This window comes from Centroberyx affinis, unplaced genomic scaffold (genome assembly GCF_046629955.1).
Source record: "Centroberyx affinis isolate AG114_WGS23_722 - 3 ecotype Tasmania unplaced genomic scaffold, CSIRO-AGI_Caff_v1 ptg001735l_1, whole genome shotgun sequence".
Classification (NCBI taxonomy): domain Eukaryota; kingdom Metazoa; phylum Chordata; class Actinopteri; order Beryciformes; family Berycidae; genus Centroberyx; species Centroberyx affinis.
The window spans coordinates 390,632-405,916 of record NW_027280140.1 but is presented as its reverse complement, the minus strand read 5'-3'; the positions used below and the strand labels follow the sequence as shown (position 1 = coordinate 405,916).

The following is a 15,285-nucleotide window of genomic DNA, read 5'->3' as shown; positions in this document are numbered from 1 at the left end:
TCCCATCAAATACAACTGCCTTTCTCTTCCTAACTGAAATCCCATTGGTTTACACTTTTGAATGATCCCTTCCCACATTTTGTCCCACCCCATTATCTTGTTTCAACAGGAAATACATCACATTAAGGAAGCAAGTTGCTCTCAAAATGCGGTTTCATTGTGACTTTAATTAAAAAAATTAAATTAAATAAAAAAAATAAAAAATAGGACAACACTTGATCTCACTTATACCATATTCTTATTAATGGCCAACCACAATGTTAAGGCATTTCAGAATATAAGCCTTCATCAGAGCATCATATTTTTAAAATACGTTTTTTGGAGTGCCCGCTTTCTCATTTTTTATCATGACATTTTTGGAAGCCAGTTATTGCAATATCATTGGCAGCAAAATCCCACCTGAGGAAGATTAATAAAAGCTACGGCACAGAGCCTTATTCATCCAGGGAGCGGATTTGCTGAGCATACAGCCTGCCTCATACTGACACACTTACACATATTTACACCTGGGAGCCACCCAGGACAGCCACAATATTCTGCCGATGGTCAATGTGAAGCTCCGTTGCAGGTGGGAGTCACTCATTCACTTTCAATCACAGGTCATACTGCTATTTCATGTTATTTCAGTGGTGTGTTATTCTTGAGAACTGATATAATCCAAAAGTAGGAAAAGGCTATTGCTCCTAAAAATTAGTCCATAAATAATATTAACCTGCAGGTGTGTCGATTCCAAATGCAATGTGAAATGAGACGGTCCTGAAGAGTCTGCACGCTGCTGGATATTAGGAAAGAGTCACAAAGGCATAGCAAAAATATATATATATACTGTATATATACAGTATATGTTCTTTTATCAGTCGTTACAGATGCTCCAAATAAAGTACATATGCAGAAGTGTTTTACAGATGCTTCAAATATAAAGCACATACAAACATGTCAAACGTTTCAATCACATCTTCCTTATGATTTATTCATTAATTATCTGTACTCACTTATTCTTATTTAGGATCATGGGGGGCTGGAGCCCTGGACAGCTCGCCAGGCCCTCACAGGCCGAGCACAGACAGACAGTCACATTCATATTTCTATTCACACCTGTGGGCAATTCAGAGTCTCTGATCCACCTGACTTTCATGTCTTTGGACTGTGGGAGGAAACCCATGTGAACACAGGCAGAACATGCAAACCCCACACAGGAATGCCTGGCAATCAAATCCGGATCTTTCCTTCAGCGAATACACACACACACACACACACACACACACACACACACACACCTGATGCCAACCATAGGGAGTGGCAATGTGTCATGTGTCTATATTTGGATTTTAACAGGAAGAACTTGTTAAAATTCTCGAAGCTACATTTGGAAATCTAAGCCATCTTATATATCAGGAACAGCAACATTTGACTCATTCTTTAAGAGAGACACCACTATAACTGTTATTATATTATTGGTGGGAGAATGTAAATGGATTTATTATCTGAAAATGTTACATCCCCAAGGCATGAATGAAGGGCTTGATTTGCAATTTGTTTTCTGTGAGATGTAACTGCTCTGTATAGGTCATTGATGACATTTCCATACACAGAATTAGTCCTTAGAAAAATATTTTAGTTATTCTCACAGTTGCACTAGTGTCTCTCTTACAGAATGAGTTGAATGCTGTTGTTCCTGATCTACAGAGAGCCTGAATTTCTGACTATACCTAAGAATTTTCCTCTTACCCCAATATACACATACGATCCTATGGATGATGTCAGTGTCCCATGCAATTGATGTCAATTGACATCAGGTGTGTGTGTGTGTGTGTGTGTGTGTGTGTGTGTGTGTTCTCTGTATATTCTCTACTGATGGGTTTGCTGGTATTGTGTCACCAAGGAAGCACTTTATATTTGGAGCATCTGGAATGAATAATGAAATAAAATACTGTATACTCATATACATAAGTGGAAAAGACTGAATGCATTATATTTGATGTAGCACCTTACAACACTTAATGCCATATCATGTCTATCACTGGATAACTCTGTAAAGAGAACCTGTTTTCTACCAGTACGCCTTAAACACAACAATTGGTACAGTTGAGAATCTAGCAAGCAAGGCCTGGTAATTTTGCCACTTCTTACACCTCCATATGACTAATGTCATTGGCAGCATAATACTAAGCTATTGTGGATGACAATTAAGTCATGTAGAGAAGAGAAATTAAGCTGGCAATCAATACTGCCAAGAGCCCAAATCAGTGGTTACTGTGAATATTTTACAATCTGGGTCCTGATAAATAGTAGCAATAATGTTGATTTTATTTGATTAATTTATGAGGTGCATCAGTTCTGTATTCTCTTCAAGATGTTAGAAACGTTCCCTGGCTTATGTCACACAGTTCATAATTAATTCCTTTTATCTTGTGTTCATATGTTTGAGTGAAGTGATCTGGTCAGTCACTGTTTCACACTCTGAACACTCCACATTTGGACTGAGTCAGAACTGTTCGCACCATCAACATTAGCTTTCAGCGATATTCAGATTAAGAATGTGCTCCAATAACCATGAATGAACCAACCAATGAGCATAATATTCATAATACAACTGATTCTACTACTACTACTGCTACTACTAAAGTACTTCTACTACAAATAATATAATGGTTCTGGTCCACTCTTACTAGTCTAAAATTATGAACCATTATTTGCAATATAATCAATGACAATATAATATCACAATACATTAATATCTGGTGAATAATTTAGAGAATAGAAAGAAGACAGAGCAAGAGGAAGATAAAGGAGACATATTGTATTCTAATACTGCATTCATGTTGTATTGAAATAATGGTTGGAAAGATTTATTAGGTGGAACTACTTGGAAGTGTTTGTGCATTCAGAATGAACCTGTCAGACTTTCCCACAGACTTGGCTTGATACTTATTACGTTCTGATTTTTCTCTCTCAGCTATTTCTTTCTTCTTAGCCTTCAAATTGATGTATTATGACTAACATTACACTGTCAACCACAAATGAAAAACCCACCAAGTAGCCCAATTACTGTGCCATTACATTTAAAATGCCCAAAAATGATTTGTGATGAAAATTACAAATTATGTTTGTTTTATCTGAAATAAATGTCATTCCTTACACTTGACTGCACAAATGGGAGCCAGTGCTTCCAGATGTTCGCTGACATTTATGAACTGATGCGGACAGATTTCAGAAAGTGAGAAAAACTCAGGCTCTCAAGGAGTTTTCAACTTATAATTAGTCCTTGACGTAGATACGAAGAGCTTTGAAGTTCAGAGCTCATATTTACAATTTCCACAATATAACACATTTCATATTTCTATCATTGTATTTCATATATCATATATCATATTAATGGTAATGCCAGAGTGTTTGTAGCCATGTGTGTCGGAAGGAAGTGCATAATATGCAATTAGCTGCCAGATGAACAGGTGGATACTGAGAAACTACAGCTGAAATATTTAAAAACTTCTCTAATATTGGCCATCATGTCAAGTAAATCCAGTAGCTACCTTGTAGTTTGTCACTGATTTATGTTGGTTATAGGCTGAGCTGTGTACTTTCAAAGAAATGATGTGACATCGCTGAATGGCTCAAATGGCTGTGCATAGAGAAACCTGCATCTTAACAAGACATCAAGTGTCAGAAAAACTTGGACGATGGCCAGTATAATTAAAATTAAGAAAATCAATCAGAACAATCTCAGTCCTAATTCTTTCATGTAATGCTTGGAATGCACTTTAACGCTCAGGCTGTCTCCTCTCTCTCCTTATTCCTACAACCCACATTCAAGGCCAGCTTTGTCTCAAACACAAGTTGGCTGAATTTGTAATATTACTGATGCAAACATAACAGTAAGATTGGGCAGCCTCTGCGGGGTCCACAAAGCATTTTACGTTGTCACCAGTTCGGATTTCGCGGGAAATCTTCTGGATTACCTTATGGCACAAAGGGAGATTGCTTTACGATACAATACCGGAAGAGGACTGCTGTTCTTCCAGTATAAACGGAACTAAAGCTTTCACAGTTTCTCGCAATGGCAGATGGTGTAAGGAGTGAAAGGCTGATGGACAAATTACTTCCAACATGTTTATCCTCTTCAATTAAAGTAAAAGAGAAAACCTTTGACCGAAGATCCTTTGTAACAGGAAGCAACGGGGTTTGTGGGAAATGTGGTCTAAATTTGGAACCATTATTGTGCCATTTTTGGATTTGCAGAGCCAGATCACACAGTCGTCATCTCTCCTGTGTTACTCCAGGTAACATGCACCCTTTCCATCCTGGCAGTGGAATAGTAATGAGCAGACACACCAAATAATATATATAAGTGCCATTAAGAAGTAAGAGAGATTTATCTGTAGTGGGGGTGAGTTAGAAGCTGATAAATGGGATAACTGATGATTTATTTTGCCAGTAAATGAATAAAGTAGAGGGGAAATGTGTGACACATTATGCAAAAGAGAAATAAAAATATATTTAATCAAGAACTGATAGCAATAACATGCCAAGTGTATTAGCTAAGTGTTGATAAATATAATGTAGGTTAATAAAATGTAGCCAAAATAACTAAGGCTTATAGAATTATAAATAATTCATAAAATTATAAATTGCATTATATGTTATTGGATAAAAGTGGGCTAATGTTGATTTTCAAGTGTGTTGTTTTTAGCTTGGCCTGGTCATGTGATGTACAGTTTGAATGTACTTCAATCTGAAAGATACGCTGGTAATAGCATACTGTATCATCACTTGCAGTATGCAGTACATACTGATAAGTATGTAGTATGTAGTAGGTTAGTATCTGATTTTGAACACAGCTGGGTCGCTGTTAGTGTTATGGAGAGAGAATGTCCCGTTAGCAGCAGAAGCAGTAATTTATGACCATATAGGAGGCAATATGGGCTGGGATTTCTTGCATCTGTGGGCTTCACCCTGGATCCACCTGCTCCACCCTTTACTCTACTGCGCAAACACTGGCTCCAACAATACAACATGGCAGCACCCAGAAACCCCACTTCCTGGGCTTCAAACTGTCCAGCTAAATGACAACATGTGGCATGACAGTCATGTTGTCCACTATTTTCTACAGCAAGGGAATTCAACCATGTGCCATGGAGGGCCAAGACTGCACCGGGTGATTTCACTGATTAGTCCCTCCTCGCTGGTTGAAGGTGTGTTATTCAGTGAAATCACGGTCCTTGGTTGGAATGAAAACCTGCAGACTCTTGGTCCTCCATGGCACATGGTTGAATACCCCTGTTCTACAGTCTATGGTACATAGGGGAGAACAGGGTAAAATGAGCCACTTTTTACACTTTGTGCTACTACGGCAAAAAGTGTATTTAAGACAATAACTTGTCTTGTCTAAATTAAATGTATAGTTAAGATTTTTGAATATCATTGAATATTGTTGGATTCAGCATAAGGATGGGGCAAGTTGAGCCCTGTAGTGATAAAATATTAAAAAACTAGGAATTGTTGACCGAAAAATGAAAATTCAGTCGTTATCTGCTCAAACCCATGTCAGTTGAAACTCCATTGAAGTTCGTAGGACCACCAAACATGCAGTGAGTCCAAAACTCCATCTCAGCCTTCATCCCAATGTATCGAAGTTAACAAGGCCATCTTTTTAATGCTAAAAAAAAATAAAATCCTAAAATGTCATCCATAAAATGTCTCAGTTTGTGCTGCATAATCCTGTGTTTTGAAGCTGAATGACTGCATGTGGGTCAAAAAGTCCAATACAGCAGCAAGTAGAGTCTTGCACCAGAGCGCTGTAGGGAGCGCATGCGACCAGAGAAATAAGTAAGCAAAATATAGGAGCAGCAAGGTAAATATTGGACTTTTTGACCCAAAGTGCCATTATTTGGCTACAAATCACATAGATTATTCTGGATGCACTGTTTGGAGAAGTTTGTTTGACATTTCATGCTTTTTGGAGCTGTAAAAAGATGGCCATGTTAGCTAACTAACTCGCTGTGCGTTGGAGTTTTGACTAACAAATTCTAACAGCACAACTGATGTTAACTTCAACATGTCAATTTTGTCTTACTTTGGTTTGACTTGGTTTAACAGTCAACACATTGTCTGTGTGGTTTTGTTTGTGTGTGTGAGAGTGGTGTGTGTGTCACCTGTCATAACCTGTCCATGGTACTTCAACTTTGTCAATTTTCTCAATCTCTTCAGTGTCATTCTGTCTATCTTCTGCTCCCTTGCCGCTGACTGAACTGACTTCCCAGGCTGCTTCTGTTAGATCCTCCAAGGAGACTGAACTTGTTTGTAGTCTTGTGGCATTATGATCTCTGTTCTGTAATATTAGAAAAAGGACAACGATTGAGCACTTATGTGTTTAAGCTAACGTAAATGTAACTAGATTGGGTTAGCTGAACCACTGGTTCAACTTGGCCCAGGGCTAGTGCCACATTTTACCCCACAACCGCCACCTTAACAAACTGCTCCACACAGTTGATCAGAGTTACTGATTTCATACTGAACCTTATAAAGCCTTAAACTAATTGAGAATAAATCCTCAAATGTATGAATCATAACATCTTTGCCATGATGAAATCACTTGACATACTTTGTATAGCAAAACTTTTTTTGACCTGGCTCACTTACCACTTCCTCCTTGTGCTCTCCTCCATCACAGATTCAGGGACATGAATGACTGACTCTTCCTAAATCTATGATCACGTGATTAAGTTTGTATACGGTTGCCTAGAAACAGGGGGTGGCTCATTTTACCCACACGCTCAATTTAGGCCTACTCCATTCTCCCCTACTAGCAAAGATGCTACTTATTTGGCTCGTTCTCACAATTAGTACAACTACTTATTGACAAATCTAGTCGTATATTAATAGCATGCAAACTCCATATGTCTTTTAACTACTATTTGATGCCTTAAAATGGTACAATAGCCTACTTGTTTGCTCTAATAAACCATCTCTTTAAAAAACACTCGGTTGTCCTTCAGGCAGCACATTATTCTGCGCGGCCCCTTAGAGACAACGCACGAGCGCGCGTGACACGGTACGGGAGCGCGCAAGTTTCACATACGTTTCACACAAGTGCCCCCTGTCGTAAAGCGAAGGAACAGTTTTTTTCTTAAAAAGGGGGGGAAATAAGATTGTGCGGCGAAACTTCCATGTTCGTGAGGTGTTGTGCCAAAATTTGTAGGGCTATCCCCTAAAAAAACGTGTTCTCGCTCGATCTCACGCCACGCAACAAAATACCAAAATCATTTCGCTTTTTGGGGATTGTTTTCCTATCGCCGGCTGTCCAGTAAACAACGCTTCAGATTAAAGTCGTCTACCGGAAGAATCTACTTAGTTGACTCGCTTGCTTGTGACAAGGAAAATCTATAACAGGCCTTCATCCCATAACATAATCTCTTTACAGGTTCCTTGGTTTGTGACCCTCTCAGGCCACAATCAGTAGTTTGTAGAAGTAAGTTGTCAGACTGTTAATCATCTACTTACCATTTATTAAGGCCATGTCTCCGACAAAAAAAATCATTGCATGGCAAAACAACAACACACATCTAGGACAAAACAGGGAGACACCGCCAAGGAAACCTATTTTCAGAGACTACACATGTTGGCACAACACCGGCAGTTAGTGGCAAGTAGCCTACAATCCTGTAGGTGTCATTAATGCCAAATTGGTGATTGGACTGTCGGCATTTGGCTTCAGAGTTAATGACTGGTAAAAGAGCAGATAGCATCATGTATCATTCATCACACAAAACTTCCACCACACCCAATATTAATGCCAAGTGTGTTCCAACATGTCAACACTTAAGTCAAATTACACAACTAAGATCCCTTGGTGGTGCATTTTACACTACAGTGCACTGCATCAATGAGAATACTTTTAGAAAGTCTATTAAGTCTATGTACCATTCTAACATTAAGGAACCAATGCATGGTGCTCTTTATTTAAGATGAATTGCAGTTTTGTGTCTGCAGTCAAAGTAAGTTACCTACATTTAGTGCATCCAGTCTTAAAGAAACATGGTTGGGCATTTGGTCAGCAGGTGGAAGCACTGCCTGCTGCAAAGGGGCACCTGTGATGTATGTGGTGTATTCACACTGCCTGTGCGTCCCTCTTGCATGCTGATGGCTGGGCAAAATGACTCATCTACACCTTATTCTAGTTCCACTTTACAGGGTTGCCACACCTTTTCACTGATGAAATTCCAAAAATTTTCCATGACCAGGGTTCTTTTTTTTGCTTTAAAATCAAAGATTATATTTTAAGTTCCAACAATATTTTCCTCCAACAGAGAGGTCTAAACTGTTTCAGAGCCAGCCACAGCTTTGTGACATTTCAGTACTCAACAAAAAATAAAAAACTACTGCCATTCATCATTTTTCATACCTTCTCCAGGCCTGTAAAATACTATTTTAAATTCCCATGTCTTTTCCAGGAGTGTAGGAACCCTGTATTTTAATAGTTCAGGATTATTCTTCACACTTTGTGGTGTGAGAAAATATAAATGAAGTCCATTTTACAATGCATCTCCCCTGTGAGCTACAATCTTTTTCCCTGCCTGCTATTTTTGATAACTTGTGTGACTACCAGGGCTTTATCAGATTTTGCTGTAAAAGCACTGCCAAACAGAACCTAATAAAGCCTCTGAGAAAAGGTTAGTAGATTGTGTAATCACAAAATAATTCATTGCTACATGACAAAATCACATCCATTGCAAGTGAATTTATTGGTAGCACATCAACCGTTTGTACAGGTGCCAACACTCTACACACAGTTGGTCTACTCTAAAACCTTAGCCGTGACCACGGTCAAACCAGAAAGGCTCAGGAGGAGATAAGCATGAGTAAATATAGCAGTTGAGTGTAATCCACTTCATGCCATTTCATTATCCAATGAGTGCTCGTTTCAAATGCTCATCTCGTACTGTGATGGTGGAGGAGACAGCTGACATCAACAGTTTAGTTTGTTCCCCAGAATAAATTTATTCAAGTTAGGACCATACAAACCTACTGAATGACAGGAGGAGGTATCAGATTTCTTTAACAGGAATGACATTGGTAAAGAGGGTGTGGAACGTTTAAATGATAAGATGCACAACGTACAGCCATTGCCCACAGCTAGTAGTGAGACACTATTGTTTGTTCCCATAAATAAGGCAGAATGCAGAGTCCATAGAAATGGAAAGTTGTTACATTTAGCCGAATTGGACAGTGATGTTAAAAAATAAGATTTAGATGACTTTCTTCAGCTCATCGTACAACACCAGCACGAAGGCGCCACCCATGCCTCTGAGCACGTTGGACCAGGCTCCCTTGAAGAAAGCCTTGCCACCCTCATCGCGGGCGATCTTCCGCCAGCAATCCATGGTCCCACTGTACATGATGTCAGCTGAGAAGGTAAGAAAAGGTAAGTGAGATAAAGCTAGTTGAAATAAAACTTACTTCAAAAAAACTTAATAGAACCATAAGCTCAGACATCCACAATAATAAGATATTATTGTGTTATTATATTATTACTATACTATAGTTATGACAGTTGTCAAATACACTTCAAATGGACATGTGGTCCTTTGTCCCGAAGGCTCCAATTAATACAAATAAACTCACCTCCTTTGCGTCCAGACTGCATCATCATGCGTCTACGGACAGTGTCGAAGGGGTAGGAGGTCAGGCCAGCAACAGCTGTCACAGACTGGGCAATCATCCAGCTCACCAATATATGGGTGTTCTTGGGATCTGGAAGCATACCTGTAGGCACAGAAGAATAAAGATTACAAATCTACTAGATATACACACACCCCCTTGCAGAACCATGAGAGTATCCCACTGTAACGATCATCGTACCCTTGGCTGTGTCGTAGATGCCAAAGTATGCAGCCCTGTAGATGATGATGCCCTGCACAGACACATTGAAGCCCTGGTACAAGCCCCTCACACCATCAGACTTGGAGATCTTAACCAGGCAGTCTCCCAGGCCCTTGAACTCTCTTGCCTCTCCTGCCTTTCCGACATCAGCGGCCAGACGGGTTCTGGCAAAGTCGAGTGGGTAGACGAAACACAGAGAGGTGGCTCCAGCAGCACCGCCAGATGCCAGGTTACCGGCGAAGTACCTCCAGAACTGGGCGCGCTTGTCAACGCCATCAAGGAAGATCTTCTTGTACTTGTCCTTGAAGGCGAAGTTGAGGGCCTGGGTGGGGAAGTATCTGATGACATTGGCAAGGTTACCTCTCCAGAAGGAAAGGAACCCCTGCTCCTTGGGGATACGGGTAACACAATCCATGATACCCTTGTACTGCTTATCTGCGGTGATTTGCTTGCTGGCATGTTGGACCTGTAATAAAAAAAAAAAAAATAATTTAATGTTGGTCATGTAACAATCACAAGTTCCCCTTGTTGTGACCTTGGCACCTGTCACAGCTATAAAGCCGCTCTAGGATGTCCACAAGATTGCAGTCCAACAGAACGGTCAAGGTTTAACCATGAAAATGATATTGGCTACTATGCTGTGTTGTGATCTAGAGATGTAAAAAAAAAAAACTTGTGAATGAAATTCACAGACCATCTAACGTTATCGCAGCTATACAAAGGTAGAGAAGAGATTCGTAGTGAAAGGTTTTCGAGGCGTGTCATTAGGGAGGTTAAACAGAGAAGGAAATCAAACTTATTGACCCGGCTGTAAATGAGTTTCGCCGGGCCTTGGTACAGCAATCAAACCTAGCTAAAGCTAGGCAGTACATTAGCAATCATAGTCATTTTGTCATGATTTTCAAAGAAAATAAAATCGGCAATCATTCTATTATAGTTGCCTTACAAGTTATTAGTGTTGAAAATACACAAGACAAGGTAGTATCTATTTGTACATTGTGTCCTAATGTCATAGCAAGCGTTTGTCCTTTGTTAGCTACGCTAGCTAAGGTTAACGTGGGAAGCTAACGTTAGCAGTCAGGCTCGTGTAGGTCATTTCACATCCCGTGATGACCTGAAGTTCTTGTTAAGCCATTCATTCATTGTACATTAACGACACATGCTACTACGCTAATTTAAAACGCCTCTATACAGGTGCAGGTGATGGTAGCCGGCATAGATAAGTGCAACAATGTTCAATGGCAGTTAGCAAGATCACAGAAGCTAGCTAGCTAACTCTGAGATTTCTGGTGAGACGTCCGCTGCATACAGGAAGACAGTTACCTGAAGGAGAAGCTTCACTCTCTCGATGGGGGCAACGGCTGTTTTGGAGATGGCAGCAGAGATGCCACCAGCCAAGAAATCCTTGGCGAACGAAATTGCCGTTTCACTCATTGTAGATGTTCTTAGATGCCTTTCAGATAATCAGTACACAAGATACCCCCACTGCCCTCTACAGCGGATGGCCTACACCGACGAAATGGCCGATTGTAAAGCCGCGTTGGATTTTTATCAAAGATAATGGCTCGCGAGACAACACGGGAACTACGATGTAACGTTATTGGTCAACCAGTCAACGTGACACGGTTTCCGCCAATACAAGGGTTATGGTTAATGATGTCACTGCGTTGCGTAATTTCTTTGCCGTAGGCGAGTAAAGTCAGAAATTTTTTTATGTGTCATCAACGGTAAATCAAATAAATATCAGTTCTTATGCTCAAAGGGTTACGCCCGTAACAGCCAAAGAGCCTTAAAATCAAGAGAACAGCTACCATTCGTAGTGACACCATTTGCATGTGTGACTGTATGAGGAAACGGTGCTCAGCCTAATCTCGGTTACAGAAATGAATGGGTTCCGATTAGACACTTGGCAGAGGACGCCATTTACACCTTCAAAAAGAAACCTAGGATCCATGCTGGTTGTTTTCCTCCGGGTTTCTAAATTATATAAGTCTTTGCCATACATGATAGTCTGCGATAAGCAGCAGTTTAAAAAAAAAAAAATCTGTAATCTTTATAGCAATGTCCCGCCAGGGATCGGCAACGTCACAGTCTGCCATCTTCGCTGTACTGGTGTTGAACTATCCCGTCAGTTGATTTATTCCCACTGATGCACTAATTTCTGATTACACCAGATGGCAAGATGGCAGTTTATGACGTAGGCACTATGCACACAAAAACACATGTGCATGTGTGAAAATTAGGATATTACCATCATAATATATATTTAGCGTAAGTTGCTTAAGAATTTATAAAAAATAAGGATATTTTGTCTCTTATTTTAATTTTCAATACATTATTTTAAACGAACATACTACAAATAGGTGCAATATGGGCCTGTCGACTGGACTACAAAAAGTTCAAGTCCTTTCAACAGTTTTGGAATTTTGGAAATAGGCTACTGTGGTCCATGGATCTGTGCATAATCTTAAAGGGAATTGTTGACTGTGGGCAAAAAAAGAGAACATAACATCAGTATTCCTTTTGAGCATGGCTCTCTTAGCCTTTTTATTTATAACTTTTTGTCATAAAGTTAATACCTTAGATTTTGATATAGTATGTGTGCGTGTGTGTGTGTGTGTGTGTGAGAGAGAGAGAGAGATATTGTACTGCATTTGTTTTTCAGTAGCATTCCACAGAGAATAAGTTTGAATAATAGCCTATTAAGTCATTCTACATATGAAACAGTATAGACTACTTAACTAAGAGTTAATTGTGAGAATACACATACATACATATATATATATATACCCTTCATTGTTCTAAAGTGTATTAAAATAATACTGCCATTAAACCAGATTTGGAAAACTATTTTTTTTCTTTTATACTTAATGTTACTTCACACATAGTATTGGTGGGGAGAAAAGTTATGTTATGATGCAATGCCCAGCACAAAGAAGCATGTCTGAAAAGATACCAGTTTAATGGAACATGGTTGGATATAAGGACAACCAAGTTCTCAAGTAAGATTCCTGAAAGGTTACTTTTGGCTATACATTTGTAATAACACGATGGTATTAGGACTCTTCATAAATCTCATAACCCAATTGATTTTTGCAAAGTTATAAAACAAAGAGAAGTCTAGACTACTAAGGTCTTCATAATCAGTGGAATCTTATTCTAAGTTTGGAATAATATGAAAGCTTATCAGGAGTCAATCATTTTGAATTTGGACTTTCCATTGCTAAGAATATATATAAGTGTTCGGCGCTATAACCCACAGCTTTTGACTGTAAAACTGTACCTTGTAAGCTGAAATCTCTTACCAAGCACAAACTGAGTTATTAGTTTTCTTTTTTGTTTTGTTTTATTTGACTGACTCAACAGGATTAGTGTGCACATTGTTCATTAGTGTATTTTTTTTTAACCAATACTCAAGATCTGATGTAGACTGCCTATCCCTTGTGCTGTTTAACAAGGCTTTAGCTACGTAACCTGAGTTGAATGTGAGAAAAAATAGGACAATGCAGGTTTATCATGCAGTTTATCACATGAGCACCTGCCATCACATGTTTCATTGAATGAGGCCCGTGACACCTACAGAGCGCTAAATAGAACATTCTGGCATTCTAGAACCGGCCCCTTCTATTCTATTCTCAACATGCTTCAGACAACACTTGGCCCAAAACTAGCCTGGTATCCAGCCCCTATGAATCGCAGTCTTCAGCACTCTTCGAATTTGCATTTGCCCAAAACAGCATGTCAAACAATTTCCAAACTCGCCATCAATATCAACAGCAATAGGATAACAAGGGGCCTGACTTCTCACTTGAAACGGCCTGAAACAACAATCAGACACTAACTTTTGGCCTGAAACAACCCATGAAGTGGTCTGGTGGTTAGAGAAACAATCCTGTGACTGGAATGTCAGAAGTCTGATTTCAGACTCAACGTGTTCTTGAGCAAGTTCTACCTGCTCTACTGGCGCCTGAAACAGAGGAGCTCATGCACCAAACCATCTGTTGGAATGCATACATTTGAGTCTTGGTTGGAGATATGCAAGGAAAACTTTTTCCTAATTCTGTCTGCTGCGCCAAAATGTCAAAATAAAAGTTTGATGCAGTTTTGATGTCAGTCTGCTAGCCTTAGTTAAAAATGACCACTAGATGGCAGTATGAGACCAGCAATTTTCTTTTTGTTTAGTGAACATGTCCAGTATGCACATGTATTTATCCACAAACACAGATGGGCACAGATTTCCAATACAAATACACTGCTCCTCAAACGTTTGGGGACAACTTACCTTTTCAAAGTAGGCTACTATTGATTTTCTGTTATTTTTGAAGAAGTGAGGACAACCTGCAATGCTTTTGTTAACATAAAATAGCTATTTACTAATACTACTTTGGATATATTTATTCAACACTCAGCTTCATGTTTATCAAAGTGTCTTCTAGAGAAGGTTTTGCCTCTGGGAAGTCCTGCAGAGGCAGAGCGTCTCTGAGGAAGCCTGGAAAAACTGACTGTTCACATGAATAAAATATGTTCAGTGGGGTTAAGTTATTGCAAACCGACAAAGAAAGCATGTTTTTTTCATTAAATGTTTTCAATAGTTAGGTGTCCCCAAACTTTTGGTAGGCAGTGTATGAAAAATATGCATTTCATTACTTTTGTGTAAGTTGTACTTTGAAGGCGTAGAAATCATGTAATTTGAAATAAAATACTTCTAGTTATGGATCCAAAAATACTTCCTCCCAAAGACAATTTTTAATAGTAAAAGAAGCATTTATAAAACAAATAGGACTGTAACGAAGGCACACTTTTGCACATTTATATTGTACACTTGACTTATTGAATAGTTTGCACAGCATAATTTGCACAGTAACATTTGCACAGCATTAATAATTGCACACAAAGTCATGATTTAAAGTATTTTATTGAATATATATTTTACTAAACATTTTAAGTTTGTTTGTGTGAGTTATTTTATCTTGTCCTGCTGGAGCAGTTACTCAGCATGGGCAAGGATTGAAGCTCCACCTGAAGGAAACAAACACATGTTCAGCAGTTAACCTGACATGGAATGGGTTTTCATTGTTTGGTTGAATGTCATGATTTGGTATGGGCAAGTGCAATATTTCTAAGTGCAATACTACATTGGTGCAATGTAAGGGTTTTAATTGTTGATTCATGCAATCACTTACCTGTGCTGTCTTGTCTGTGTTCGAGGGTCTTCAGGCCAAACAATTACCTGGGGTGTCCGAGCACCTATAGTTCCGGGAGGGACCATGTGATGGGATAGCAGAGGGGGATGTTGTGTGTGGGTTTGAACTAAAATGTATATTGTTGATATGTTGCAGTATTTATTGTTTGAGAGCAACATCTATTTAACTGTATGTATCCGATAGATATGTAGAATGGTAGGTT

The 15,285-nt window shown here is 39.2% G+C and overlaps 1 protein-coding gene across 1 annotated transcript; it reads right to left on the bottom strand.

The window, feature by feature from the left end:
- Positions 1-8,722: 8,722 nt before the first annotated feature.
- LOC139651947 (ADP/ATP translocase 2) lies at positions 8,723-11,410 on the bottom strand. The gene is made up of 4 exons (XM_071528849.1): positions 11,203-11,410; positions 9,859-10,345; positions 9,622-9,762; positions 8,723-9,403 (listed from the first exon to the last, which is right to left on the bottom strand). The coding sequence occupies exons 1-4, from the start codon at positions 11,311-11,313 to the stop codon at positions 9,246-9,248; spliced, it is 897 nt and encodes a 298-aa protein (XP_071384950.1). The 5' UTR covers positions 11,314-11,410; the 3' UTR covers positions 8,723-9,245.
- Between the last annotated feature and the right edge of the window lie 3,875 nt (positions 11,411-15,285).

What these genes read in the sequence shown, in the direction of transcription:
- LOC139651947 (XM_071528849.1), bottom strand. Translation starts at nt 11,313, where the DNA reads ATGAGTGAAACGGCAATTTCGTTCGCCAAGGATTTCTTGGCTGGTGGC. An exon ending in GAGTGAAGCTTCTCCTTCAG is followed by an intron (nt 10,346 to 11,202) that starts GTAACTGTCTTC and finishes TTTTTATTACAG; the next exon opens with GTCCAACATGCCAGCAAGCA. An exon ending in GCAGTCTGGACGCAAAGGAG is followed by an intron (nt 9,404 to 9,621) that starts GTGAGTTTATTT and finishes TTACCTTCTCAG; the next exon opens with CTGACATCATGTACAGTGGG.